The sequence below is a fragment of the Montipora capricornis genome, chromosome 2 (genome assembly GCF_036669925.1).
Source record: "Montipora capricornis isolate CH-2021 chromosome 2, ASM3666992v2, whole genome shotgun sequence".
Classification (NCBI taxonomy): Eukaryota; Metazoa; Cnidaria; class Anthozoa; order Scleractinia; family Acroporidae; genus Montipora; species Montipora capricornis.
In genome coordinates, this window is record NC_090884.1 from 29,291,033 (window position 1) to 29,318,055 (window position 27,023).

Here is a 27,023-nt window from a genome sequence, read left to right on the forward strand (position 1 = left end):
CGATCCGATGACGAATAAGAGGGGAGGAATTGTTTTCATTAGAGGCAAAATAATTGCCGTTTGTTCAAGCAGAGTTAGATGTGGGGAGGTTGTGGGGAGGTTAGGCGTGATGGTTTGGCGTCAATTTTCAAAACGCGAACATATGTGGCATTCACAAGCTCATTAAATCGCATTGTTCGTTGGTGACCTGACAAAAATATCAGCTTATAAAAGCAGCTTTTGAAACCAGTCGATACATATGATACATAGCGAAGCATGTTTGACAGAGAAAACGCTTAGCTTTCCTTTTAGCTACCCGAGGTCGGTTGCAAAATTATAGTTATCAGTTATGAGGGTAAGTGAAAGTTTCTTTTAAATATATCTCTTTATTCACCTACTTTTCTTCAGCAACAATTTTTTGGGAAGATTCGGTTATCCTCCCCGGCTTAAAATTTGAAAAGGTCTGTTCCTTATCACTGTAAACGCAACTTGTTTTTGTTCGGAGGGTAAATATGGTCGCCCCGTCGATATCCCAGTTCCCATAATAGAGTAGCATTAGTGGAACCTAGTTTTGGAATGTTACGGTGTATCGCCAATTATTTTTGTGCGTAGGGACGATTTAGTAGCAGTTTGTGTTTACAACGGTCCCGGCAAACTGTCGATCCGATCATGATTAGCGAAAAAGGGAGATTCGTTGGTTGAAAGTCAAACTTTGGAGCTGTCTTCTTTTTCAAAGGCGCAGTAACGAGAAAAGAATTGCTCGTTTGGTATTGGAAATGAACTGCCTGAATCCGTCTTTTTTTAATCAAGCGTCAAGATCATATCAAAACTAGTTGATGTAGATAATCAGTACGCTCACAGCATATTTACTTTGCAATCATACTTTTAGGCGCAAGTTTCTGGTGTTGTTCTTAACTTTTCTTCGGATAGATCTTTGCTTCTGTATCTTACGTACTGTTAATAAACGAGAAGGAGGGTTTTAAAACACTAGGCAAGTCGAGTGGTTTTAGACCTGATAAACCACGACCTGCGAGTTTATTGAACGGCTTCAAAAGCATTCTACAGAGATGCAAATGCCTTATTAGTATGATTTATATAAAGAATTCTAACGAGGAGTGTTTTATCAGATTTGAAAGCTCATCGGTGACATTTTAAGCTGTTTCGCTATTGAATTATTAATAAGTTCTTGACAGAAAGAGCAAACATCCTTTCATTGTGGTAAGCCGAGCAAAAAGTAACTTCTTGCTTTCTGTCATTTTAAAAGTTCCATCTTTAGTGTAATACAGGGGAACCTCTATTCAAGGGACACCCTCGAGACCCAAGGAAGTGTTCCCTGAATAGAGAGTGGGTTGGATACAAATATTAGTATAACAATTTTTCCGGGACCAAATTCTGTGCCCCGTGCAAGGCTTTTATTGGGGGTTAAAAAGGAATTCACCAAAAGATAGCCAAGATCTTAGGCATTTTCAGTTGCATGTAAAATAATTACATTATTTGTCTTTTTGTTTTGCAGATAATTCACTTGACGAAGTGTTTCGTTGCCATTTCCATAGCGATCGGTGAGTTTTGCTTCCTTTTTGATTTATGGCTCCCATTCGCTCCATCGGGGAGGTTTCGTTTCCTTTTTCTCCTTAATTATCAAAAGTAGCCGCTGCATTTCACAGGCTCAACTTTTAATGTTCCATATTTACCTTTGTTTGCAGGGTGTATGGTGGCACAGTCATTAGTGGAAGCAAAGGTAGAAACAATGAACAGTATTTCCAATAATGGCGCAGTCTTCAATTCGGGAAGAGGCTGCAACAAGGAAGCATTAGAGTGAACGTGAACAGATAGGTTAGATGGTCAACGAATACAGCAAGGCTACCTAAATCGTTATCTGTTGGGGCCCGACTGCCAAGTATAAGGCCACTTTTGGAACAACTATTTCTTCAGTGCCTCGGGTGTCAAATGAAATAAAAATTACTTGAGTGGCTCGGCATCTTGCTAAACACGATTGGCGAGCAGCCGATCCGACGAGCCAGTCAAAGATATAACTTACTCGATCTTTAACTATTACTGAACTTTATGTTGGCGATCCGCATGGGCTACTTAATTGATACGCCCTAACTCCTGTAGTTTCCTTTCTTTGTTCCGTTTGTTTTCTTCTAATAATTAGATTCCGTTATAAACTTTACCTCAAGTTGTATTAAACATTCATGTATAAAACATGATCATCTTGAAACGCTAACAATGCCAAATAGTTCTAGGATTTGTGTAAATTAGTAGGGTGGGAGCAGCGAGCGCGTTTCTTGACGTCCTTACGGCTGCGTAAGAGACAGGACAAACATGTGACAACCTAATTAACAAAGCTAATAGAGATTCACTGGCCGGAAAATTGTGACCAACGGATCTTAGTAGCAAGATGGCCTTAGTCGACTTTTATGTTTTGTTAGTATTGTCACTAAAATCCAACTGTCCCGGACTCGATAATGTTTTTGTGTGGTTAATGTTTTTGTCATTGTGTTCATAGCCTCTTCATTTACACATGACAGAGATGGAGCTAGAACGATACTTTGGCGTGCAGACCTTGGCTGATGGTAAGTACTGACTGAGTTAGAGGTATCGGCAGAAGCAGTTCAGGGAGGTAAAATGAACTTTTTTAGTTACAGCTGAAATTGTTAGAGCAGAATTCTGGATATATAATGCAATTGTTTTTCTAGTCAAGTGCCGCGATAAAACATGAGTATATCTTGTTGAGCTTGCACTCGTTGGCTACTGAGGACAATAAGCTTGATGGCCCACCAGTTAAACGCATCCTTGGGGAATAATTGTTCAGAAGCTTCACACCGAGGTTCGAATCTCTTTAATTTTGGTAGTGCCCGAATATGAAATAACAGAGCCATATTTATCAGACTCAAGTGGTGATTTCGTGTCACACACACTCCACGAGCGCTTTACACGCGAAATTCACGACCTTACTGAGAGGCATTATGTCATGAACGCGTTTGGAAATAAGATGCACCTGAAGCTTAAAAGAAACACTCAATTGGTAAGACCTGGACTCGAGCTGGAAACGCGACATGAGAATGAAGGCATCACCAGAACTCCTGCCAATCTAAATTCATACTTCCATGGAAAAGTTGCTTCGGATTCAAGCTCTTTCGTTGCTGTTGGTAATGCTAAGGGACTGGTGAGGAATTGTTTTTGCGTCTGTATTTAACTCATAGTTTATTCAACAAAAGTCAGGATGAAAGTATTAGAATCATGAGTTCGTAATGAACGCCGAATCAAAAAAGTCATTGCGGAAAAGTCATTTGTGAAACTACTATCAAGTTATAATAAACAAGGAAGCCTGATAAACTCCAGGCTTTGAATGGAATAAATAGCAATGAATATCCGCCACTATTCACCTGAACTTCGGTGAATAACTGTTTTAGTATATGTATGTTAACTGTTAGTTGAGCTGATCGTATTCAGCTATTAGGATATTATAGCCTTTTACTTTTCCTACAGTAAACCGGCTTTGAAAGGAAGGTTTATTGTGAGGACAAAAGCCTGAAAACAACTTTGAACTACATGCTAGAAATGGATCCATACGTAGCCCTATATATGTTGTCAATTCAATCATAGTTTCATGTAAATATTTTAGTTAATACACCTATTTCCTTTTTGCTGTGAAACGTTTCAGACTGGCATGATCAAACTAGCACGTGACACACTCTTTATTCATCCCATACCGGATCACCTAACAAAGCACGTGATAACCAAAAGTAAGGCGAAGCCACACCTTATCTACAAGAAATCAACGTATCCACACGTCTGTCAATCAGGTATTTCCATTTTTCTTGAATTAAATGCATATAAACTACAATGACAAAAATATAACACAGTACTTTTTGAATATGAATTAGTGATTCTCTCGGCTTGTAAAATTAAGCATGCTCTGAACGAGATGATTTGGAGCTATGCCTGAAAATGCTCTTAAAAGGCTTTCAACTGGAAAAAGATCCTTTTAAAAAAACTGAGACTATAGCGCAGAATTAAGGGGGAAGCTCTTGTCCAACCACACACATTGTGTTCATGATCAAAGAGATGACCAACGGCCAATATTCGGTCACGGTATCATTAGTGGAACAAGGTTTCCCGGCCTTTCAGATATTCCATGAATTGATCTTGCTTTCTTTGTCTCAATTCAATATTAGGGGGAGACGTCGGGAAAGAAGAGTGGTATGTGCTCTCACCGAGTCAGACAAAGAAACGTCGTCTTAAAATTCATTCTACTCATTCTGACCATTTCAAAGTCGCTCGGCATGAATAGTGTATTCTAACCTTCCAGAAATAAAATCGCTTGGAATATGGACGTTTGGATGTTTACCGTCGGATCTTCACGTCCGACTCTTCATAATCTCATATTTGGTCATTTCACGTCGTTTTGACGAGGACAACGGCAATGAAATGTACCAAAACTAAAACGAACGTGCGGAGAATGCGCAGTCTTGCTTTTGTTCATAAGTCTATCGTTTTGTGCCGATCTCGTTCTCGTTGTATTTGCGGAAGCCCTGCATTGGTGTAGATTGATAGAGATCGTATGCACACAACGTTAGGGGGTCCACTTGGTGTCCCAAAATAGGGAATCGGCATCGGCATTTGTAGGCAATTACAGTACAGTTTTATTCAAAAAAAAGTTTGCCTCTAATCATGTGAATGATTGGACTCTATTTTTTTTATGTGACATGACAATGAAGATAGCAGGAACGTTTCTCGAGAGTCTCGAAATTTTTCGGGCATTTTTCGTGTCACCGTTTAACTCTTTGAATCAAGTTGTCAAGGAAAAAGTTATGTCTGCTCTTGAGAACATGCCCCAATATCGCGTTTTCAGAATTAAAAGATCTTTTCGCGGCCAGGAAACGTTTTCGGAACTTTTGAGAAACCAGCCCCTGTTCTGGAAAGAGCAATAAAGCTGATTTTTGCGTATTTTACAGATGTGAATTTTGATGTTTTGAACAACACGAGTGACCACACCAACATCACCAAGTCCCCATCTAACCTGCACAAGTTTTTACAAGTAGAGCTTCTGGCGGATGAGAATGTTGCAGTTAGGCATAAAAATGATACTGCAGACTTCCTATTGGTTCTAGCGAACATAGTAAGTTGTCAGTGCTGTACCTTTAACTTCATTATTATAGCGGAGTCGAGTCACTGGAAACAATTTAGGCCTCAGTCTTTTTATAAGATACTTTCAGTCAGGTTGCTCTTATAAAGATTACCTTGCAATCATAAGGGATCACTGTTCGAATTCTGATCAGCTACAAACAAACAAGGTGCTCTCGTGGCTTTTGGTTTCGTTACGTTATCCCTTCAGAGAATAAGCGATAGACCCTTTGCATATATGGCGCCTAAATTTGAATAACAATACTTTGTACATCCTTAGCCTCGTACTTATGTTTCTAGACAAAGGATTTTCCACATGAATGTGAGGCTTAGGATGTACATTGCCACTTATGCAAAGGGTCTATTATCAGATGGAAATTGTCTAGTTGAGTATGATATGATAAATTCCACCAATCTAGAATGGTGTTATTGACGGATAAGTCTCGCGTTACTTTAAACGGTAGCTTTTTACATATATCTTATTAGATGTTTTGGTATGTAGTATCGCTGAGTATTTTTACGAGTTCTGCTGTGAAGCGAAACATGATACCGTGAACAACGAGTAGAACTACTCAGCGATACTACACACCAAAACATCTAATAACCTATTTATTGTCCAACAAACGAGAACGTGTGTGCAGGGTAACGTCAGCAACTAATAAACTAGTCAAATCGGGTACAAAAATCAAGAGTACAATAGACGAGTTCACGCTCTTGATTGCATCATGGGTAATCAGGGCAAGATGGAGAGAAATTCAAAGGTTTGTAAGGAAGTTCAAAACGATGAAAAGTATTCATGACAGACAATTCCAAAACGAAAGATATGCGCTCAAAGGTGCGGCAGAATAAACTTGGAGAGAATGCCTATTGTAGAAATTATTTTATTAACAAAGGTTTCTGCCATACATTTCCTGTAATTCCAAAGGCACAAAATGCATACAGAGAATGCATGGAGACAAAAAAGCAATTTTTAGGAATTCCAAAGAACGGATACCAAGTCTAGTTCATCTCAGTTGAGAATATGAACTTATTTGTTTGGTTTGTAAAGGCGAAAGTCTATAAAGTAGAGTCATGTACAGTATATTTTGCTTTGAATTTCCATACAAACCTTTGAATTTCCCGCCATGTTGCCCTGATTACCCATGATGCAATCAAGAGCGTGAACTCGTCTATAACTAACTGTACAATATCGTGGAATATTGTACTCGTTTCGTGCGTTTTCTGTACAATAATCGATACAGTTGGATAATAAAATTGGATATTTTAGCCGTCAGGCAACAATTTTTTCACTGGATGTTCACTGTTAAAGCGCAAGAAACGTTGTACAAGCTGCCTGTTTGAAAAGAAGTAGTTTGTAGGTTCATTTGCAGTACAGAGAACAGTTCTCGACTGTCATGCTGTGACAATGTATCATGCATTTATTCAGGTTTGTTTCTGTTTCTTTGAAAGGTGGCCGGGATGTTCCGCGATCATTCAGTGGGAAAGATCAAAGTAAACTATGTTGTCAGCCGACTTGTAATCATCACCAACAAAGAGGTATAGCGACTACTGACATGGTCATCAAAATGTGCAAGAAGTCTGTTTTATAAACCTGCCTCTAAAATCTGATGCAGAGAGCATCGTCGTCTTCTTCATCTTTACAATCCTCGCCATCTTCTTAATTGACCTTTATAATTTCAATCTCCGACTGCGAGAAAGGGCGATTAGCAGGTCAGAGATTATTATTATTATTATTATTATTAACGTCTTCATCATCATCATTCATTTTATCATTGACCCCATAATCAATTTCGTCGTCATTATAATCTTTACTTTTTATAAGGTTAAAAGTATTTTAAATGATAAAAAAATCCGAACGTTTTCGACAGTAAGTCATCTTCTGAGTACGAAACGGACCATCCGCTGTTCTCTCTAACCAGCAACCGCAGTATTTGCAACCCGCAGCTTCAGCCGTTTTGAAAGTTCAACGTAAGCGTTGGTTTCAACGAGTTTACAGCAAGAGAGACTGCTCGCAGTCTACTGTTTGCATGTTGTACACGTGATCTTTCAAGTTATTCGGCCGATGAGAAGATTTTCGCTTTACGACAAGGAATTCGTTCGTTTAAACTTGATTTCTATCGTTCTATAGCCTTGTAAAAAATGCAGTTGTTTTAAACTTCAAGATAATATTATACTAGACATTATCATATTTATTAGCTCATTATAACGTCATCTTTAACATTGGCCTTATCTTTCACGTTAGTCCGTTAACGTCATATCATACATAACAGTTCCACTATGTTATAATGATTTCTGGGTTTTCGTTCCAGCTAAAAGTAAGCAGAAACGCAACAAACGGGGAAAGAATGGGGAAATTAAATGATTGGATCAACAAACACAAGCCTAAAAATAAAAGCGATCCAATGTACATGGATGTTACAACATTGATTCATGTGTAAGTCGTTTTGAAATAATTTTTTGTTCTGCATGCACAAAACCAACCTTGCTCGTGTTGCTTTAAAGAAACAAATAAGAAATGAAGCATTTTCAGTCTATTTGTTTGAAGTTAAATTTGCCATTGAACGGTCAAATTGGTATTCTGATTTTGTTTAAATCATGTACAGGGGTGTTTCACCAGAGCTTTAAAGTACTTTAGCTCAGGCTTTTATTGTTTCAGTTGTCAAAATAACCATATCTGTTAGCCCTGTGTTTCCCTGAGACTGGAATTAAATCACTCCCCGACTTTTCAGTTGGAGGTTTTAAATTAGTAGGTATAAAATTCCTTTCACGTGACTAAAGTGCACGTGGTACATTCAATTGATTCGATTATGAGTTTTTGTAATATACATAACCTTCATAGACACTTGTACATGCTATTTGGGTTGATTTACGAAAAAAAAAAGATGTTTTTTCACTTATTATAGACGTTAGTAACATTCTTAAAGAAGCATGAAAAAGTATGAGTTTGAATACTACTGATCCTTGTTTTGAATTATCATTCTTTTGCAGGGGTAGCAGAGGTGGTAGGTATTGTCTCTATTGATTGGTGTCTTTATTCTTCTGTTCCATTAATGTCATGACAAATTTACAATTTGAGGTGGTAAGAACTGTCACATTTAGTGCTCTCAATGTGGTCTTAGCAACATCCGTAAGGTAATTCTTCTTTCGTGTTATTTTAAAAGAGTAGCAAAAGCAATTGTTTCATTTCTGTGTCCTTGAGAATTTCATGTACATATGAACCTTCAAACATAACTGCCATCTGCAATATTAGATCTGTCAGCTGAAGAAATCCTTAATTTGTTTGACAATTACTGCCGCACCAATAAGCTTTTGTATCATATGAAAAGTGCCTCACGATGATGATTTAAGAACAAGACCGGCTAGTATTTTCTTATATAGGAATGGATACAATTTTATCACCAGTTTAACCAGCTATATAGGCATTATTATTGTTTCCCAAATGAATACAAAAAATTCCGATTTTTGAAGACATCAATTAGTTCATTTTCTAATCTCCGTACAGGCTTAGCCTTGGCGGGTGGTCTGTGCTCTCACAGGGTACTTGGTAATGTTAATGGTTATGCTGGATTGCAAACCGCTGGAATAATAGCACACGAGACTGCTCACAAGTAAGACAATCCAAAGAATTGAATTTATAGCAAAGTCATTGGTAAATACCAATTGACCTCTTTTGCTTGTACGTTTTGTATTCCCATTTCAGACCTCGTGATGTTCTCAAGGGAATTCTCCTTTTGTTTTTTCAGACGTTATTCGTACATATGCGACATTTGAAAGAAAATTCTCTAGAATAACATCACGTGGTCTGAATGGGAAAACAAAACGTACAAGCTAAAGAGATCAGTTAGGGTTAGGGTTACATTAATTTGTTTTACTCCCTTAGTCGGGGCCACTAGACATCAGCTGCAAACTTTCAAGAAGCTTCAGAATAAGATTTGATTCATTGGAAATGATACAGAGTGCTACTAAACGTTTCGGATCCTCTACTACTAATCCAGAGCAAAAGGAGGGTTTCGCGAGCTAAGCTATTGTGGAGACAGAAAGTAATCAAATATTATAGGAGAATGGTCTTTAAATCATAGTTTCATTAATTTCCCGAAATGAAACTAGTCAGAGCGTTCGATGAAAAGAGGAATTAAGTATTTTTTTAACAGTGATCGAGGACAAAGAAGCAGTTTGACATGAAGATTTAATTGCATTTGAATAACGGACAGATACGAACCTCATGACCAGCTCAGGTAACCGTCGCTTGTTTGCAAGTTAATTGTTGGAAGAATTGTCTAAAATAATTGTCCTTCTTAAGTTTCTATATGCAAGTTTAAAGTTTAAAATATCACCTTCTACGAATAGTTTCTTTAGTACATCCTATTTTAACGATGGTATTCTTTTTGTTCAGTTTCGGGGTTGGACATGACAATGGTAAACCCTGCAAAGATGGTATTAACATCATGGCGACGGTGTTGCCAGACGGTAAAGGAGCCTTAAAATGGTCTCCATGCAGTAAAGATGTTCTTCAGACAGTTCTCAGGTATGCTCTTCGTGGCTCAAAGCTATGCTTACCTTACAGCACCTTCCGGAAGTGTGCCAGTCGCCCAACTGTTGTGTTAAACAAAGTAAGGCCAGTTTCAAACGTCGAACTTTTCATGAGCCGAATCTAATGTAAATGGGAAAATCCATTGTTTTCGCTCGTTTGCATTAGATTCGGCAGATGAAAAGTTCGACGTTTGAACCGGGCCTAATAAACTAAATCGGCTAACTCAGTGCTGTACCCAATTCGAAACCCTTTGGGGATAAAAACGTTTTGTTCCAGATATTTCCATATCATTTACAAAAGAATGCTAGATTATTATAATGCAAATACGATACACAAAGAATCTTAATCCGGGAGATTTGAATTAGGTACAACATCGAGTTAGCCGATTACGTCTATTCCGCGGCTCGTTTCCAAATACAAGTGGAGACCACTGAGAACCTTTACTAATTGAATCGTAAAGAAATAAGCAATTTACATTTTGTCGTGTTTGAGGTTTTTTGGTTTCATTGCATACCATTGGCTTTGTTGGTGAGCACCTTTCGGGACCACTTGGCCAGGCACTGAATCCGGTGAAAGTTTCACATCCACCCAGGACTCGAGGTTCTTCAGAACCCAACAAGCTAGAGTACGTAGTCGTCACGAATTTCGATACTCGGATTTGAGCTAAGGGGCTGAAAATTGGCACGCACCTGCGGGGGTCCTGGAGGTATGGCACATGCAATTGGAAGGGGAGGGGGGAGGGGGAGGAGGGATCTCTGTGGCAACTCTGCTCGTTTTGCTAAAATCAAGTGATAGATGGACAATAAATGCAAAAATTAGTTTGTCTATAAACCTCCACGTTTCGAAGTTTCGAAGCACCAAAGGCTGTATGCAAAGTTGCCGCATCAATACTGAGCATGCAAGCACAAACGAGTTACAAGTAAACTTTTTCTGTTTTTCAGTGGACCAGGATCAAAGTGTCTGGAAGATCCTCCGCAAATTTCTCTTCCTACTTTGTCGGACAGCAAATTGGCTAAAAAATTACCTGGTTTTCTATTCGATGCAGATACTCAGTGTAAATTTCTTTATGGCGAAGATTTTCGACAATGTCCTCACAGCAATGTAAGTTGTTTTTCTACAGTTTTGTCATTTTCCTATGGTTATGAATGAAACAGTCGTGTTCTGAAGATATTGAATTATGGGGAAGCTTAAGCTGCCACGAATGTACATGTCACCCGGGCAAAAAAACCGTAACCCAACAGCACCGGTGTCTGGTGTCTGGTGTCCTTTTTTTTATGAAAAAGATTTTAAGACTGTCACGTTTATATTAGAATCTATTAAATCTTGTAATGAACACTTTTATGACCACTTTTTTTGTTTTTAAAAGTTTCGAACATGCGATACTCTATACTGTTCGAGGACATGGAGTGTTTGTGAAACTATCTTTGCTCCACCTGCCGATGGCACCAAATGTGGAGATCGACACGTAAGTTCATTCAGCTCAATACATCTTTATACATCTATTTTGTTGAGGGTCTCTGAGGAATCATAAGTAACAAGGGAACATTGGTTTCCTCGGGGTTTTGAGATACAGGACGCAGGGATGGCGCAGTGCACGTGGTGAGATCACTCGCGGCTCACCAATGTGGCCCGTCATGATCACCGGGTTGGCGTCACATGTGGGTTGAGTTTGTTCGTTCTCTACTCTGCTTGAGAGGTTTCCATCTCCTCAAAAATCAACATACGATTTGGTATGAGTTGATTTAATTCTATTTTTGTACAATGTCCCGTAGCGCTAAAATCCGTTCTCAGGTTGAATCCGTTTTTGCCAAGGTTTAAATGGGTGACTCTAATTTTACCTGGGTTGAAACCCTTCCCAAAAGGACTGAAAACATACATACCTTCCCTCAACACATCTTTTTGGTTTCTTTACTCTTACACTAATCCATTTAGTTGCAACATTACAACATGGTAAAGGAACAAAGAACTGTACGATGCATTTACCGCTACTCGGACTCGGACCCTCCAGATTTGTTGTCCTGTGTCCTCACCACGACAGTACAACGACGAACATGCTCAACCCAACACAGTTCTTTTCATTACTTACTTTTGCATAATATGTCTACTGATAACCATGTATAATAACCAAAACTAATCCTATCCTGACTCTATTTTTTTTCTGGTCTTAATTTAGGCTCCGGAAAAGTTTCTTCAATTCATCTGAGCGCGTATTCAACCTACAATCAGCGACAGCTCTTTTTAAGTGTAAAATAACACTATAATTTTAATCATGCTCTGAATTATTGATAAGATCCCTCCTCCCCTGTTCAATGTTGCCTATTTGTACCGAAATATCCCGGGAATCACGCTATATGGGGCGAATTGGACTACCTAAGAAGGCCAAAAGATAGAAGAAATGGGGCTTAGAGGATAGAAATGGTCAATGTGTCAAGAATTTTGTCGCTGATTGTAGTTAAAATGAGGATCACCAATTTAACCTGGGCAGAAAAGGATTCAACAGACTTAACTGATTAGAGTGAAATGTGAAGTACTTGCTTTCTACCCCATATGAACCATGTGAGCGTGAGCCCTACTAATGGATATGGGACCACACATGGACAGAGAAAAACTCTGTCCAGTGTGGGTATTGATCCCAAGACCTTCGAGTTAGATCACCGCTGCTCTACCGACTGAGCTACAAGGTCAGACGGGAGCAGGCAGGCATCACAAGAGGACGAACAGAAAGTTTAACGTGTATGTAATAAAATGAACATTCAAATTTGATGAACATCACGACTAATCGTGAAGTACCCGCTTATGTGGACATTGAGATAATTTAATTTATTATTCAACACATTGTGACGATGTCCAAATATGTTCATAGCGCGCTCAATATTCGTCGTGCGTACTCAACAGATACTTTGCGATATACATAATTTTGTGTCGCAGATACAAATGGTAGTTTTTCCAGCTTTTTATTCCAATAAACGTAGAAAATTGTGCTTTGTCATCAATGTGTTGAATAATAAAACAATTATCCTGGTCAATCTTACGGAACATCACCTGATTTTAGCCAACTCGACCTATGGACTCGTCGGCTAAGTATCCGGCGATATTCAGCGCGATTCGCAGGATAATTGTTCAATATATTATGGATAAAAGATATGACGCGTGTGATGATTATTTCAAACCAGTGGTGCATCAAGGGAAACTGTGTTGACAATGGTTTGCCACCGACTGATGGAGAGTGGAGTGAGTGGTCCGATTACAGTCCTTGCAGTCAAACTTGTGGGGGAGGTGTACAGTACCGTGAGAGAACTTGCACTAACCCACCGTGAGTAGATATTTTACAATGGTTTACTGAAGACTGTCCTGAAGTGACTTTTTGCCATCTGTGGTTATGGCGGAAAATTCAATTCATTGCACGCTCTTTTCAAAGAAAGCCTTTTTCTCTAAATTAAATGAAGTTCATAATCGCAAACAACAAAATGGCAACCATAATATTCGTCAAAATCATTCAAGATGGCGGCTTCCGAGAAATATGAGCGATTCCAAAATCCATTTTTTCGCATGCAAAGACATTTTAGGAAATTCTTACAAATATGATTGCAAACATTATAGCATTATTTCCTCCGAATTGAAGTAATTCTTTAAAAGATGTTGAAGTAAAGTTGGTAAATGGTCATTTAATATCCAAACACGCCTGAGCAAGACCCAAACTTCAGAACATTTGTCTTCCGTTTTCAGCACATAGACGTTATGGTGTCAAAAGAGATAATTATGTTAAGCGGATAACCCATGATTAACCTATCAATATGCTGGAAAATTAGCAATTAAATAATGTCTTTGCAGACCTGACAATGGCGGCAAGGTGTGTATTGGGTTACCTAGAGGAAAATGGAGGATATGTAATTCGCAGGTAAACGCATTTTTTATGTAATTTTGTACGCTGCAATAATTATTGACTTGATAGGGAGCGAGAGAGCGAGAACTTTAATTCAGTTCATTTCGGTAAACTATATAGCTACTTTCTCTACTTTCAAATTTGACATATCTTTAGGAATATTCTCATGAACTCTTCTTTTTATAGTAACATATAATTTCTGTCATTAAAAATCAGACAAGTGATCAACATCTAAGATCATTTGATTGACTTGGATATTTGCTAGTGATGAATAAAACGAATATAACCTTACATATAATCAGCAAGTCAGTGCCAAAATTTCAATTTGATCCTTTAAATTAAATCATTGACTTCCATCACAGTTATGATGGCCAATCTCGGGGCCGGGCAATAAACGTTTGATTGGACTATTATCTGGGATCGCTTTCACTTGCATAAGAACGATTATTCTCAGACTGGCGATACGTTTTGCAATTCATTCGAGAAATATCTCATTTATCGCATTAGATCGAGTGTCCTCTCCCCACGTATCGAGATGTACAGTGTAGCAAGACAAATCCAGGCTCTTTAGCGCACTACTCTGGAGGTGAGGACATTTAGACCGCAAACCGTTTAGCTGTGTTGGTAAAGCACCGACAGTAACCTTTATGGTTATTTAAATATGTTTCGGAGGCATATTTCTTTGGAAAAAAGTGCGCAAATGACAGAACATTCTAGTATCGTTGGCTGTGACTACCCATGGAGTGTTTCTCTTAGGTGATCAATAACCTTGTTTTTCCACCGAAACAAAGGAAAACCTTTGCATGAAAAAAGAACTCTCAATTCCAAAGGGATTAGTGGGATAAAACAACAAGACGGCTGTGACGTCACGTGATGACACTCCTACATCTATGTGTGTATGAAAAGAGTAATAAACGTATTTTATCAATGTACTATTGGTGTTATTGAGCATTTTTTTAGAACATGATTTAACGGTTTGTTTAGAGCGGTTTTCTATTGAGTTTCGAAAGTAATTAGCGAATTACTTTGGTTTTGCATTACTTTACTAAGTGATTGGTTCAAAGTTCTCGTGCCACTTTTTCAACCAATCAGAAGTGAAACCAAAACCAATCGTGGCTCGCGCGTGCATATTTTCCCGCACTTTGTGTCGGCTACGTGTAGTTACTTCATGTTTTGATTGGTTTACTGGACTGTTTCCGTCCTTTTTTGATTGGACAAAGTAATTACTTTGGTTTTGGTTTTACGACACTCGATTGAAACGCGCCCTAAGGTTGCTTTAAATAACAATTCCCATTTTGTTAGTGGTCAAAATGAAAGAAATGTATATTTGAAGTGCGAGTTATAGACGAAAGACAGAAGTGATCATCGCTCTTAACTGGACAATTCAAGCAATTGTCCCTTAACTCTCTTACAGACACCTGAAAATTTCAAGCAGCTTCAGCTTGGATTCCGACCAATGACCTCTGTGTTGCCGGTGGGTGGAATGTGCAAGGATCACTTTTTTCTTTTGTCTCTAACCCGCACTTCAAGTATACATTTGTTTCATTCCATCCGGCCATTCACGAGAACGCATCAGCCCAGCAAATTGACCTGCTCCCAACTGATTGCTTCATAGCTTTGCTCCAGCATCGCAGAGGTCATGGGTTCGAATCCCGACGGTTGAAGCCGCCTGAATGTTTCAATTGTGTATAAAGTAACACTTGCTCAAATTGTCCAGTTAAAGGGGCTATGTCACGTTTTTTAGGGTGTTTATTGGACGTCTTTATAGTTAATCACGGGTTTAAAATTCGAAAATTGTAATGTGGAATTCCTTTATGGAGAAAATTATCGTTACAACACGGCGATTTGCCACAAAAACTTGAAAAAACGTCGGGCCGACTTTTTTCAAGAATACCCAAATGCAATCCGTTTCAATCTCGACGATTTGTGTCCATCCATGCATCTCTTTCCTTTTATGTTGTCAACAGTTTTAAGTGGCTATTATAATGTTTCATTCTACTATTTGGGCATCCCTTTGGGGTGTCATGAAATTACATCATTTTGCGTGACATAGCCCTTTAAGTGGCTGAAAGAGCCGAGGCTGTCTGGCTGGTTGACTCGGAACTTTGATGTTATCAAACGAACTGATGAAGGTAAACGAGGCAATATAAGAAAGATTGTGAGCGTCATCTGGACCTCTGGCTGGCGGATTGTCTGCCAACCAGCCTGCCTAAAGTCCTCAAGTCCTTTCACGGGAACACATGGACCTAACAGAATTTCCCTTCTCCCAACTGTGTGGCTTCATAGCTCATCAGCTGGAAGGGCTGAGCATTGCACCAGTATGGCAGAGGTCATGGCTTCGAATTCCGTTGGAGACATGCTCTTGAATTTTTGAGATGACCATAAGAGACAATTGATCAAATTGTCCAGTTAATTATAAGTGGGACACGTGGGAGGATCACTTCACTCCTTCGTCGATAATTCGCACTTCATATATATATGCCAAGAAAGTGTGCTGCTCAATAATGCGGATGAATGGTAAATGTGAACCAAACTTTTCAAGGGAACTTCTTCTTCATCAGTAGTTTGAAAATGACTTCAAATATATATATATACATTCATTTCGTTCATCAAGGGTATGTGGCCAACTGTCTCTTCCAATCATGCTTAATCTTTACAGTATGAAGCCGTAGATTTGTTTATTGATTTGAAAGTTATGCTGGTTTTGATTTACCTTTTTTTTTGGCAGATTCTTGCGTGCTTGCTTGCATTAAGCATGGACGGTTAGTAACTTATCATGGCACAGTTGCTGACGGTAGTCGATGCAATAATCGCCCAGAAAGTTTTGATATCTGCATTGATGGGAAATGCCGCGTAAGTCAAAATGCTTCAATTCGATCCAAATCAGTGAAACACCTGTATAACCCGAGTAAGCCGCCATTTTGGATTTCACAAATATTTAGCGAAGAAGTATACCGAGAGCTCTCCCGCTTAAAGGCTATAATAATCATTCTAAAGATCTCTAATAAGATCAACTTTTCAGTTAACGTCAAGTTTGTTTGAAAAATGACACATTGCTTATTTCTCGTCGTTTCTAACATTTCTGCAAGGCTGTTGGTTGTGATCATGTTCTGGAGTCCGGGACAATAAAGGATAGATGTGGAATTTGCGATGGTAACGGGAGTAAATGCATACTGGAAAAGTCAGCTTACACAAAATATTACAAGCGATATCATCACGGTAGGTTTAATTTTTCATCAATATCCAACGAAAGCTTGTAGGGTCAACTGTTGCTATTTTGCTTCATATTGCCGGATTCTTAAAGTGCTACTATGACGAAAAAAAATATTTTTCCTTTTTCTGCGGATTTCAAAACAATGTTAACGAAACACTTAATGGCCTAAGTTTAAAAAAGACACCTGTCCAGTTTATTTCAACCGGAATTGTTCTATTTAAAGGTCCCCCATAATAGCTATATACTAACGAGGAGAAAATGACGTCAAAGACTCACTAGTTTCAGAATGCAATGGGTGTGTACGCGGCGGAATTAATATGAAGCAGTTTTGAACGTGAGTAATGGCGGACGGTGAAATCCAAAACTTTCACTCACAGTAAATCGCCTTGTCATAGTAGCACTTTTACACAAGTTGAAGCAGTTTCTTGAATCCCCTTAATGTCAGCCCTTTGGTACACGATGTAGGAGGTAATATGTACTTATTGACTGAGAGGGAGGGCCGACACGAGGTCCGTGCGTCAAGACCCAGGGTCAACCCATGGCCAAATATTTTCCTGTCCGGCCCGACCTAAACTCAGCCAATGAGCATTTTATCATATGGGCTCTGAACACTATTCATGAGCACTCAGAAAATAAGTTTGGACAAAAAACGTTCAAATTTACACAGATGTTATTTGTTTTTCCTTTCCTGATTGTAAATAATTTGGACGTAAAGAAGCGACGAAATCCTCTAAAAACACATCACACAGAGCATGCAGTTTGTTTTCCTAACAGGGGCGTGGGAATTTTTCCGGCTCTTGTCGTGCTAATGCATACGGCCCCTATATGAGGATTTCTTTTTTTCAATATTCTTACAAAGCGCTCGCAGGGCCGTTCGGTCATACGATAACAATTCAAATGAACGCACAATAGTATGAATTAACCCAATAGTAAGGAAGCCAACAGTTGTCTACGATACGTATTTAAGATCACCAAAGACAAATCCATTTGGTGGTCGCAATGAACGGGATTTCAGCTTCGTGTATCCAACCCACGACCCACGCCAAGCTTACTTTCATCAAGGAATAAGACCTGTGATAACACCTTGCCAAATAATAGTAAGGCGTACAGTGAAATGCTGACGTAAGGCGTTTTTGAGCGACATGTGTTGCATTTACTGTTTTGGTTTGATTCGATTAGGGATTTATCCAAATCTCTGGTGAAAGAATCGTTGCCCGGCGCGTGTCGTCAAAAAAATTGCTTTGCTACAGCTCTTCTAGAGCATGTGAACTTGGCAGAAACGCTGTGTTGATTATAAAAAAATTGAATGGCAATAAGTGACAAAATCGTTCCTGAGCCAGCGCTTGCCAGAGAATCTTCATATGATAAATTTGAACACACGATCGCTAAGGCTACTTGGGAAGTACTTGGGAAGTGCAAGGATCGAGATGAGAACAATAGGCCACTTCGGAAAATACCATAATACTCTTTGTTTGTCACCCCAAATTTTGCATAAGCATTGTTTCCAGTTTCCATTGGGACTTACAATTGTCCCAAGAGAAAACAAAAACAATTCTTACGCAAAAACAATGCTTATGCAAAATTTGGGGGACAATCAAAGAGTATTATGGTATTTTCCGAAGTGGCCTATTGCATGCGCACTCTTTAGTTGCGCCTGGAAGTATGAACTTTAGAAAGGTCATTTTCAAATCTGGAACTTAAGACCCACCATTGAAGCCAAATTGTAAAGAAAAAGAAGCAACGGCGCGCTACAACAGAGAAAGGACAAACTAAAACGATGGATTTTTCCTCCTGCCCAGGTTATGATAAAGCAGACATAATTATAGTGCTTCCCACTGGAACTGCAAACGCGAGATTTACGAAAAGAAGGAAGACGTACAATAATTTGGGTAAGTATTGGAAAAGCTAAGCGTTACTCCGAATAAACTAAAACGAACTAATACTGAAACCAAAAAAACTGAAATTGGAGTGTAGTTTGACGGCATCACTAAGCTCAAACTTTCCTGTTATTAGCATTAGCTGCAGAATGAGAGTGTTTAAGTAGCATGTCCTCTGGTCGATTAGGGATTTGTCATCTCCCTCCCTCCAGTTGCCTACGATTCCGACATATCCTTGATTACCACTTGCATCTACTAGTAATTTAAAATACTACAACTGACAACAAAAAAATGTTCAATAGCACTCCCCGAACAAGTCTAAAGAGCGAAGATTGAAGTATTTACACATCGTTTCGTCTGATCAAAGAGAAAACGAGCCACTAGAAAAAAAAAAAAAACGAATATAATGGGAACAGCTGCATACCTTCAAGGGCGGATCCAGGATTTTGAAATGGGGGGAGAATTTTTGTTATAATGTAATAGAACCAAAGCCTGGTTGAGGTGTTTGAGGGATAAGAAAAAAAAAGAAAGAAGGGGGGCTCAGAAAAAGGGGGGGGGGTGAAAATTCACCCATTTCACCTCCCCTGGATCCACGCCTGACCCTTTTTTAATCGCTGAGTAGAAATCCTCGTAGTATCATGGACACCCAACGAGCCATTGGTTCAGCATTCATCAAAATATATCATGGCAATAACATCAACCAAAAATTAGAATTTTTGGAGTAATTTCTCTACCTATCTCCGCACTCCCAGCAGAAACAGACCAGAAATGCCGTTTGCCAGCGGGGCCGGGCGTAGGTTCCCATCCAGGGAGCATAATAACATGCTACAAATAGCCCTCAGAACAAGAAATATTTCTCCCGAGAGAGGCGGGATTGCGAGTATATTGAAAAAAATTTGCCAGAACAACAAAAATCTTTTTCCCAGTACTTCTTTTTCCAGCCAGTAGATCACACCTGCGCCCGGAACACCTCCGTTGGGTACCCCTGTAAAATTATATATTTTTGGGAAACAGAAGTCATGGTTTTTGTCCATGAAGAAGACCTTAAGGCTTTTTTGTCATTTTGCAAATAGGAATCAAAGATGATTCAACAGGAAAATATATAATACGTTTGCCTTCCTGGAGTACATCTATTTACTACAAAGGAACGCGAATAGAGTATGAACATAATGATCACAAATACGCTGATTCAATTTCTCTTGATGGACCGACAAAAGTCCCCTTGCGGGTAGTGGTAAGTAACTAGTGACTGGGAAATACGGTCCTCAGTAACGGGGAAAGTAAAGTGAAGTAGTATACGCCCGTTCATTCCAGATTTTTCTCTTGTTTTACGTGTGACCTTTTCATTGGCCAGCTCAGATCGGTATAACTACTATGCAAGAGGACATGGCTTCGACCCCGACCAGACCAATACACAGAGTCATAAAAATGATTGATCTTTTTTTGTATTTTTGGATAAAGACGATTGACCATCATTCAGAGAAGTCATAACCTAGTGACTGGTATTCTCACACAATACCTGATCACGAACCGGTGGAAAATCCAAGGAGGAGAGGCCCAAGTTCCTAGTTTAGTAGTGTGGTCTTTTTTTCCTTAGTTTTGTGAAGCACATTTGAATACCCACAAATGAAATGCTATGATCTTATTCCTTTTCTCAATTTAATCCTAAAAATACCGTGTTGTAGGTAGGTTGGAAAGTTTCGTTACACTACGTTATGACGCAAATTAAATCTGTGCTGTGCAAAACCAAAAGAAATAACAAGTTAGGATTATAGATGCCTCCTGAACAAAACGATTGCAGTCATGAGAAGTGACCTACGGTTTCCGGAAGGCCTTCAAAAATCGTAATCATTTGAAGATGTCAATACACAGATACTACTCACTTCCTTGAAAGCCAGTATTGGTCCAGTAAGATCTAAAATCCACGACCCCCTGCCAGCAAACTGAGTTTAGTGTTCTACCACTCAACTGAGCCGATTAATCGGTTGGAGGTGTGAATTGTGATGTTCCTCCATGAAAAGTAAATTATATTTCTCTTCTTCTAGTTTGTTTGGTTATACGAGATGAACCCTGAAGAAGTTGACTTTGAGTATTACAGACCTCGGTTGTCCAACGAATCATCTCAAGTTGTACCTTCTAAATGGATCCACAGCAACTGGTCATCATGCTCCATGAAATGTGGCCAAGGTATCTTCTTCTACGATTTGGGTGTGTTTTATAATATACTTTCGTTTCGACAACAGCTTTGCAACTCTGTCATCGAGGGGGCGGAGCCGGATGTCAGGCAGCCTCTCCTCCGACCGCTTTTTCGGTTCCGCCTGATTTCCGGCTGATGAAGTTTTAACCGTCGTTTTAGTGACTCGCAGTCACATCCAGATCTAAAACTTAACACAGCGGTTTCTTCCGCACATGGTTTTAATAAATGAAACTCATCTTCTAAGGTTTCCGCAGGTTGCTAATTTCTCATCCGTTATTATTACATGTATCCAGTCGTAGTCGCAGTCCGCAGTGCCTGATTTAGGTCTCAGTGGACAGCTTCGAATCCGTCGATGTGCACTTCAAGAACTGTTGCAATGTGAATTTATTCGACTTCGATATATCAACATTCAGGCATGGCTACGAGGCTTTAGGGCCTGGCCAAACGGGAAATATTTGGCGCCCAAACAACATTAAACATTGTTTGGTGCTGTTTGATCGTGTTTGATAAAATTTGAAGACTATCAAACATTCGATCAAACAACTTAAAACATTTCTTTTGTTCCCCTGTTTGATGGGCGAAGTTTTGTTCGTTTTGACAACCGTATCAAACATGTATAACGCGTGCATACGTACTCAGCCGCTTGTATCCACGTGCTTTTTATGTATTTGCGACCCATAGTTCTTTGCTTGTGGAGTATGATCTGAGTTAGATCAAACACGTTTAACCGTTTGGCCACTCCCTTCAACATCAGCATGTTTGGTCACCAAACAATTTCTATGTTCAAGCACAAGGAAGGGTTACGTCTTTGCAAACGTTGCAAACGTCACCCTCCAACAGTTAATCATGTTTGATGTTGTTGAAACGCCAAACATTTCCCGTTAGGCCAGTCCATGCATGGTCAAATTTCACGGCTCAGTTCTGTTTTCTTTGTCTCACAAGTCTCAAGGGAGATTTCTAAACAACATAATGTTCAAATTTAACCATAAAGACTCTTAGCCATTTGTGAATTTCAAGAATCGTAATTGATTTTGGATTTCTTACAGAATTAAATAAAAGAAACCGGCTAGAGATGTTATTCACTGTCGTCCAATAAAAACAGCTATTGTCATAAAGCGGAAGAGCCTTGAATAGTTTCCTTACGTTTTGATCAACAAGTGTTAGTCGACTGCCATTTCTATTTCTGCACAAGGTGTTCAAGGAGGAGCTCACTGCACCGAAATATCTTTGTTGAACCTATAATTTTCTCTGCAGGGGTTTCAACTCGAGAGGTGAGCTGTGTTCGATCGGATGATGAGACACCTGCCTCAGTTGCCTCATGTTCAAGAGCTTTGAAACCTTCAACACAGCAAATCTGCAACAACCCAAGCTGTAAACCAGAGTAAGTTTGTCAGTAATCCATGTCCCGGTAGCCTACCGTTGGTAACACCAATATCTATGAAAACTCATGGTAGTAATAGGAACAAATTGAGTAACTGTACAACGCTCGAAACATCATCCCACGTATCTTCAGTTACAGTGGCCGCTAATTGATCGGTCAATGAGGAATGCATAAGTAGTTTATTCGCTAATTTCGCAAATCCCATGATACAGTTCATTTTAAGGGCGGGGGGTTATTTTCATTAAAACAATGGATATCCAGTTCACTGAAGCATGATACAGTGCCAAAAGTAATTCCACCTAACGTAAATTTTAAGAGTAAATTTAGCTAACGGTTACTTCTCACTTATGTTGAAACATACTAAAAATTTCAATATTTCAGTTATGCGTTTGTTTACCCTCATGTTTGTCACAGCAGGTTGCGTTCTATTTTTAACCATAGGCAGCCCAAGTTCGCGTTACTAGACAGTGTGTAATAATTAATTACTAGTGGGAAGATGACCTTTGAGTGCAAAGCGGTGTTGCGTTACAGGCGGCCGTTGAGAATTTAAACGCGTTATAAGCCTTTGTATGGGAAATAAAATACCGTCAATTATATAGCCGAAAAAACGCTCAATTTAACGTTCATTCAATAAAATGAATAAAAATGACTCACCTCTGGTATATTCTTATGCCTTTTGGAGCTTATTTCACCGTTTCGGGAATTCCGTATTTTCAATGTTCTAAGACGAAGTCAAGGCTGCACACTAAGATTTCGACCGTAGTCAACTCAGAGGCGGTTTGCGCCTCGAAAAGCCATCCCGGCCGCGATTTTTTCACGCAAAGCTAAAGCCCCATCATCTGCGAACCTCGGGGAATGTTTCGTCGTCAAAAATCCCCACGCACTTGGCTGGAAATAAGCATTTTCTGCTTCAGATTCCACGATAGCTGATGTCTTTAACAGGTGCTGATTACCGAGGACGACACGGAGCTTGGGTCCGAGGTCAAATTAACTCCACCCGATAGGTACAGTCATTTCATGTACAACACTTACCTCATCCGCACAGCGGCTTCTTGTAACCATGGAGCTGTTCGAGAAGCCGCTGTGGGGATGGGGTAAGTGTTGTACATGAAATGACAGTACCTCATCGGATGGGTCATCGGATGGAGTTAATTTGACCTCGGACCCAAGCTCCCTGTCCTCCTCGGTAATCAGCACCTGTTAAAGACATCAGCTATCGTGGAATCGGAAGCAGAAAATGCTCATTTCCAGCAAAGTGCATGGGTATTTTTGACGACGAAACATTAACCGAGGTTCGCAAATGATGGGGCTTTAGCTTTGCGTGAAAAAATCGCGGCTGGGATGGATTTTCGAGACAACGGTCGAAATCTTAGTGTGTAGCCTTGACTTCGTCTTAGAACATTGAAAACACGGAATTCCCGAAACAGTAAAATAAGCTCCAAAAGGCACAAGAATACACCAGAGGTGAGTCAGTTTTATTCATTTTATTGAATGGACGTTAAATTTAGCGTTTTTTAGTCTCCATAATCGACGGTATTTAATTTCCCATACAAAGTCTTATAACGCGTTTAAATTCTCAACGGCCGCCTGTAACGCAACACCGCTTGCACTCAAAGGTCATCTTCCCACTAGTAATTATTACACGCTCTCTGGTGACGCGAACTTGGGCTGCCTATGGTTTTAACTTGCATTGTTTTTATGTAAAAAAACGCCAAAACGTATTTCATTATGGGAATGGGAAAATAGTCCATAGAGTTCAATTCGGAAGTTGCTATGCAAACAAACCGGTGGAGCGATTTTTTTTTGTTGAGAATGTAATAAATAAAATGATGAGGCCCTTACATGGCCCAAAAAGTAGCGACAGCACATAAAATGAAATTCCGACAAAAAACATCCTTTCCCAGCAAAATTCCGACAGTGACGTCAAGGCCGAGAATGAGCCGATTAAACCCCGACACGAGTGATTTTAATATTCAGACAAGCGACACGAGACTCCCCCTGTCAGGTCCTCAATAATCGTATGAACTTGCTTGTGCATTGCGTGATTTATAGTCACCCGTGATGTTTTGAAAGTTCTCAAATTGCTCTCGCCTTCGGTTCGTGCAATTTTGAGAACTTCAACACATCACTCGTGCACGTAAATCTTGAAATGCGTGCACTCGCGTTCATACGATTTCCTATACTTATCGACTCGTCGATAAAACCATATTTTCTTGTTCCGCCGAGACAGCAACCCAGTTTTAGAAACTAGTCGGCCGATGTGAAGGAATCTGGAATCCAAAATCCAGCGAATGTAAGGCTTTAAAATCCGGAATCCATTGCATGAAAACCAGAATCCACAGATTTGAATGGATCTATTTCTGCGGTACCCATGGGTTTGGAATCCGAAATGCGCGACTCGCACTCCGGGATCCACTATATAGGACTCGGAATCCACAGGCTGGGATCTGGAATCTGGGGGGGGGGGGGGGGGGGGGAACAGTGTACCTTGTAGGAGATGGTGGAACCCAAAATGTTCTCAAGCATAGTCCATGACAACCAAACTTAACACCTCACTGTGAAAATCGTTTCATTTTACTAACTTAACTCTAATTTATTTTTTCAAGATGGCATCTAACAGAATGGAGTAGGTGCTCCAAAACTTTTGTAAATGGAAGCCACTCTCGTCTCGTTTATTGTCGAAAACAAATCAACGCATCACATTTTGAGAAACTCAACGACTCTTCATGTGACATTAAAGCCAAACCGAACGCGCACAGATTGTTGCAACGTTGTAACGAAGTACAATGTCCCGCCGAATGGAGGCCTCAATCTTGGTCTAAGGTATGTCTGGTCAGATAAGGATAACACCATCGAATAGATGATGATGATGATGATGATGATGATTATTATTATTATTATTATTATTATTATTATTGGTGGGTAAGAAAATACTTGGTTTTGGTCACCGTACGACCGTCCACCCCTTCATGTATGACAATGCGACCAGTATTACGTGACCATATCTCGGACTCAAGTTTACAGCTCATCGAGGCCACCATTTTTTTTTAAAGTTCATCGCTGTCCAGGTACTGGGTTTCGATTGGCTCCCAAGCTCAACCCAGGTTGACTTCTTGTAAGAATAATTAAACCAGGAGCTCGGCTTTTGGGCTTGGCTAAATCTATATATTATTGTAATTGCTGTTGTTGTTGTTGTTATTATTGTTATTGTTGTTATTATTACTAAAGTACTTGCCACTTGAGCTTCCAACTTGACCTCTTATTTTACTTTCCTTTCATCTTAGTGTTCTACCACGTGTGGCGGTGGTCTGGTGACTCGAAAGTTAGAGTGCATCAAGATAAACGAACTTGGAATGACTGAGTTAGCTCACAACCACCTTTGTAGATATGCAGTCCAACCACCTACTAAAACAGTCTGCAATGACGACAAACCTTGTGATCGTAAGTACATTGCTACTCTAGACAGTGTACCGATGAGAAGTAGAGAAAGAGCACTCTGTTTACTTATGAATTTGATGCCACATATGAGTAACATATTTTAAACACCCTCTCAATTGCAATCTATTTCCATTTTTTAAAGTTATAAACTCAAAAAATGGGTTTATTAAAAAGACCAGTCAAGTTTGTAGATCTCAAAATTTCTATCAGGAAAAAGCAAAATCCCCATAGTATACGTAAAGAATAAATTAAAGATATTTGGCCGTTGATGTTCAAAGTCGTATGGTAATAAAAAAGTTTCTATTTTGTTATCCTTCTGTCAAGTAAAAATAATTAGTGAATTTTGTGGGTCGTAATTCACATTACAGCGTTCTCCATTTTACCAGTACCCAACGTGTCAACTCTGCCTGCAACGTGTAATAAACGAGCAAAGGTAAAGGCGGAGTAAAGCCAGCCATTCAGTTAGTACTGCCGTTAGATAGAATAAACAAGCGTCTATCCGAATAAACAAAGACAAGCTATTGGCCATGTGAATGATTCACAGCACAACTTGACGAAAGCACCCTTTACGTCCCATTTATGATCTCTGACCACAGACCTACACCCAGATGTAATTAGCTGGGGGTCAATTTTGACAAGAGAAGATACCAGAGGATCCTGAAGAAACCCTTATGGTCAGTTTTATATCCATTGAAATTTATCCCGAATTCGATCGCAGAGGTTAGAGGCGCGGATGACTTCGTCTAAACCAGCCCGATTCCCCAAGACGTACAGTTTGTGGTTTTCCCAGATATTCATCCACCTAGTTATTAACCTCGCCCAATAACCCGGCGGCATTTTCCTTTCTACAAGTTGTGCACCACAGTATCCATGTATCAAGAAGTGCATCAATTTACCTTCAGTCACACACTATAAAATCGTGTTGCTCCAATCCCGGCTTTTTTTTGGCTTCATCTAAATTTGATAGTTCACAACCAGCAAAAACCGGCGCGAAAGAGACCGAACTCGTAGAAGCGATTTTTCAAAGTCGGAAAAAGTGACGAAGTTCTTGAAAACAAGAAAGACGAACTAAGTTCTCGAGAATATCAAAGATAGATTACCGTTTGGGGTTTTCGCTCAAAAATTTTCATCGCTAAATATATGTTCATGAATGATTGACAGATGATCCGTGTGTGCCATTTGCCGAGCCTGGTAAAACTACTTTTATTATTCTCTGTACTTAAACAGTCTTTAAATGAATTTGTTCTTAAGCTCCCCCCGAAATTCAAGTGGCATGCTTTGTTGGTGCTGATAAGCTGGGTGAAGTGGTCGGTGATTTCACGAACGAGATCAAGTGGGAAAATACAAATGAAGTTGTAAAGAAGTGCGCTAATTTGATTCACCAAAAAGGCTA

General features: G+C 39.5%; 1 protein-coding gene and 3 long non-coding RNA genes across 4 annotated transcripts; all 4 read left to right on the forward strand.

Moving 5' to 3' along the window:
- The first annotated feature begins 328 nt into the window (after positions 1-328).
- On the forward strand, positions 329-12,957 carry LOC138037071 (A disintegrin and metalloproteinase with thrombospondin motifs 16-like). Its single transcript, XM_068883078.1, has 15 exons — positions 329-334; positions 1,493-1,538; positions 1,683-1,717; positions 2,489-2,555; positions 2,835-3,148; positions 3,647-3,788; positions 4,941-5,104; positions 6,559-6,645; positions 7,419-7,543; positions 8,098-8,111; positions 8,612-8,717; positions 9,503-9,634; positions 10,582-10,741; positions 11,007-11,105; positions 12,814-12,957. The coding sequence occupies exons 1-15, from the start codon at positions 329-331 to the stop codon at positions 12,955-12,957; spliced, it is 1,641 nt and encodes a 546-aa protein (XP_068739179.1).
- Positions 12,958-14,028: 1,071 nt separating this feature from the next.
- Positions 14,029-16,681, forward strand: LOC138037910 (uncharacterized). Its single transcript, XR_011130141.1, has 3 exons — positions 14,029-14,109; positions 16,252-16,376; positions 16,613-16,681. It is a non-coding gene; the product is annotated as an uncharacterized lncRNA (long non-coding RNA).
- Positions 16,682-18,536: 1,855 nt separating this feature from the next.
- LOC138038217 (uncharacterized) lies at positions 18,537-20,754 on the forward strand. Its single transcript, XR_011130210.1, has 3 exons — positions 18,537-18,626; positions 19,688-19,848; positions 20,660-20,754. It is a non-coding gene; the product is annotated as an uncharacterized lncRNA (long non-coding RNA).
- Positions 20,755-24,854: 4,100 nt separating this feature from the next.
- On the forward strand, positions 24,855-26,999 carry LOC138038215 (uncharacterized). The gene is made up of 3 exons (XR_011130209.1): positions 24,855-25,015; positions 25,477-25,633; positions 26,882-26,999. It is a non-coding gene; the product is annotated as an uncharacterized lncRNA (long non-coding RNA).
- The last annotated feature ends 24 nt before the right edge of the window (positions 27,000-27,023 follow it).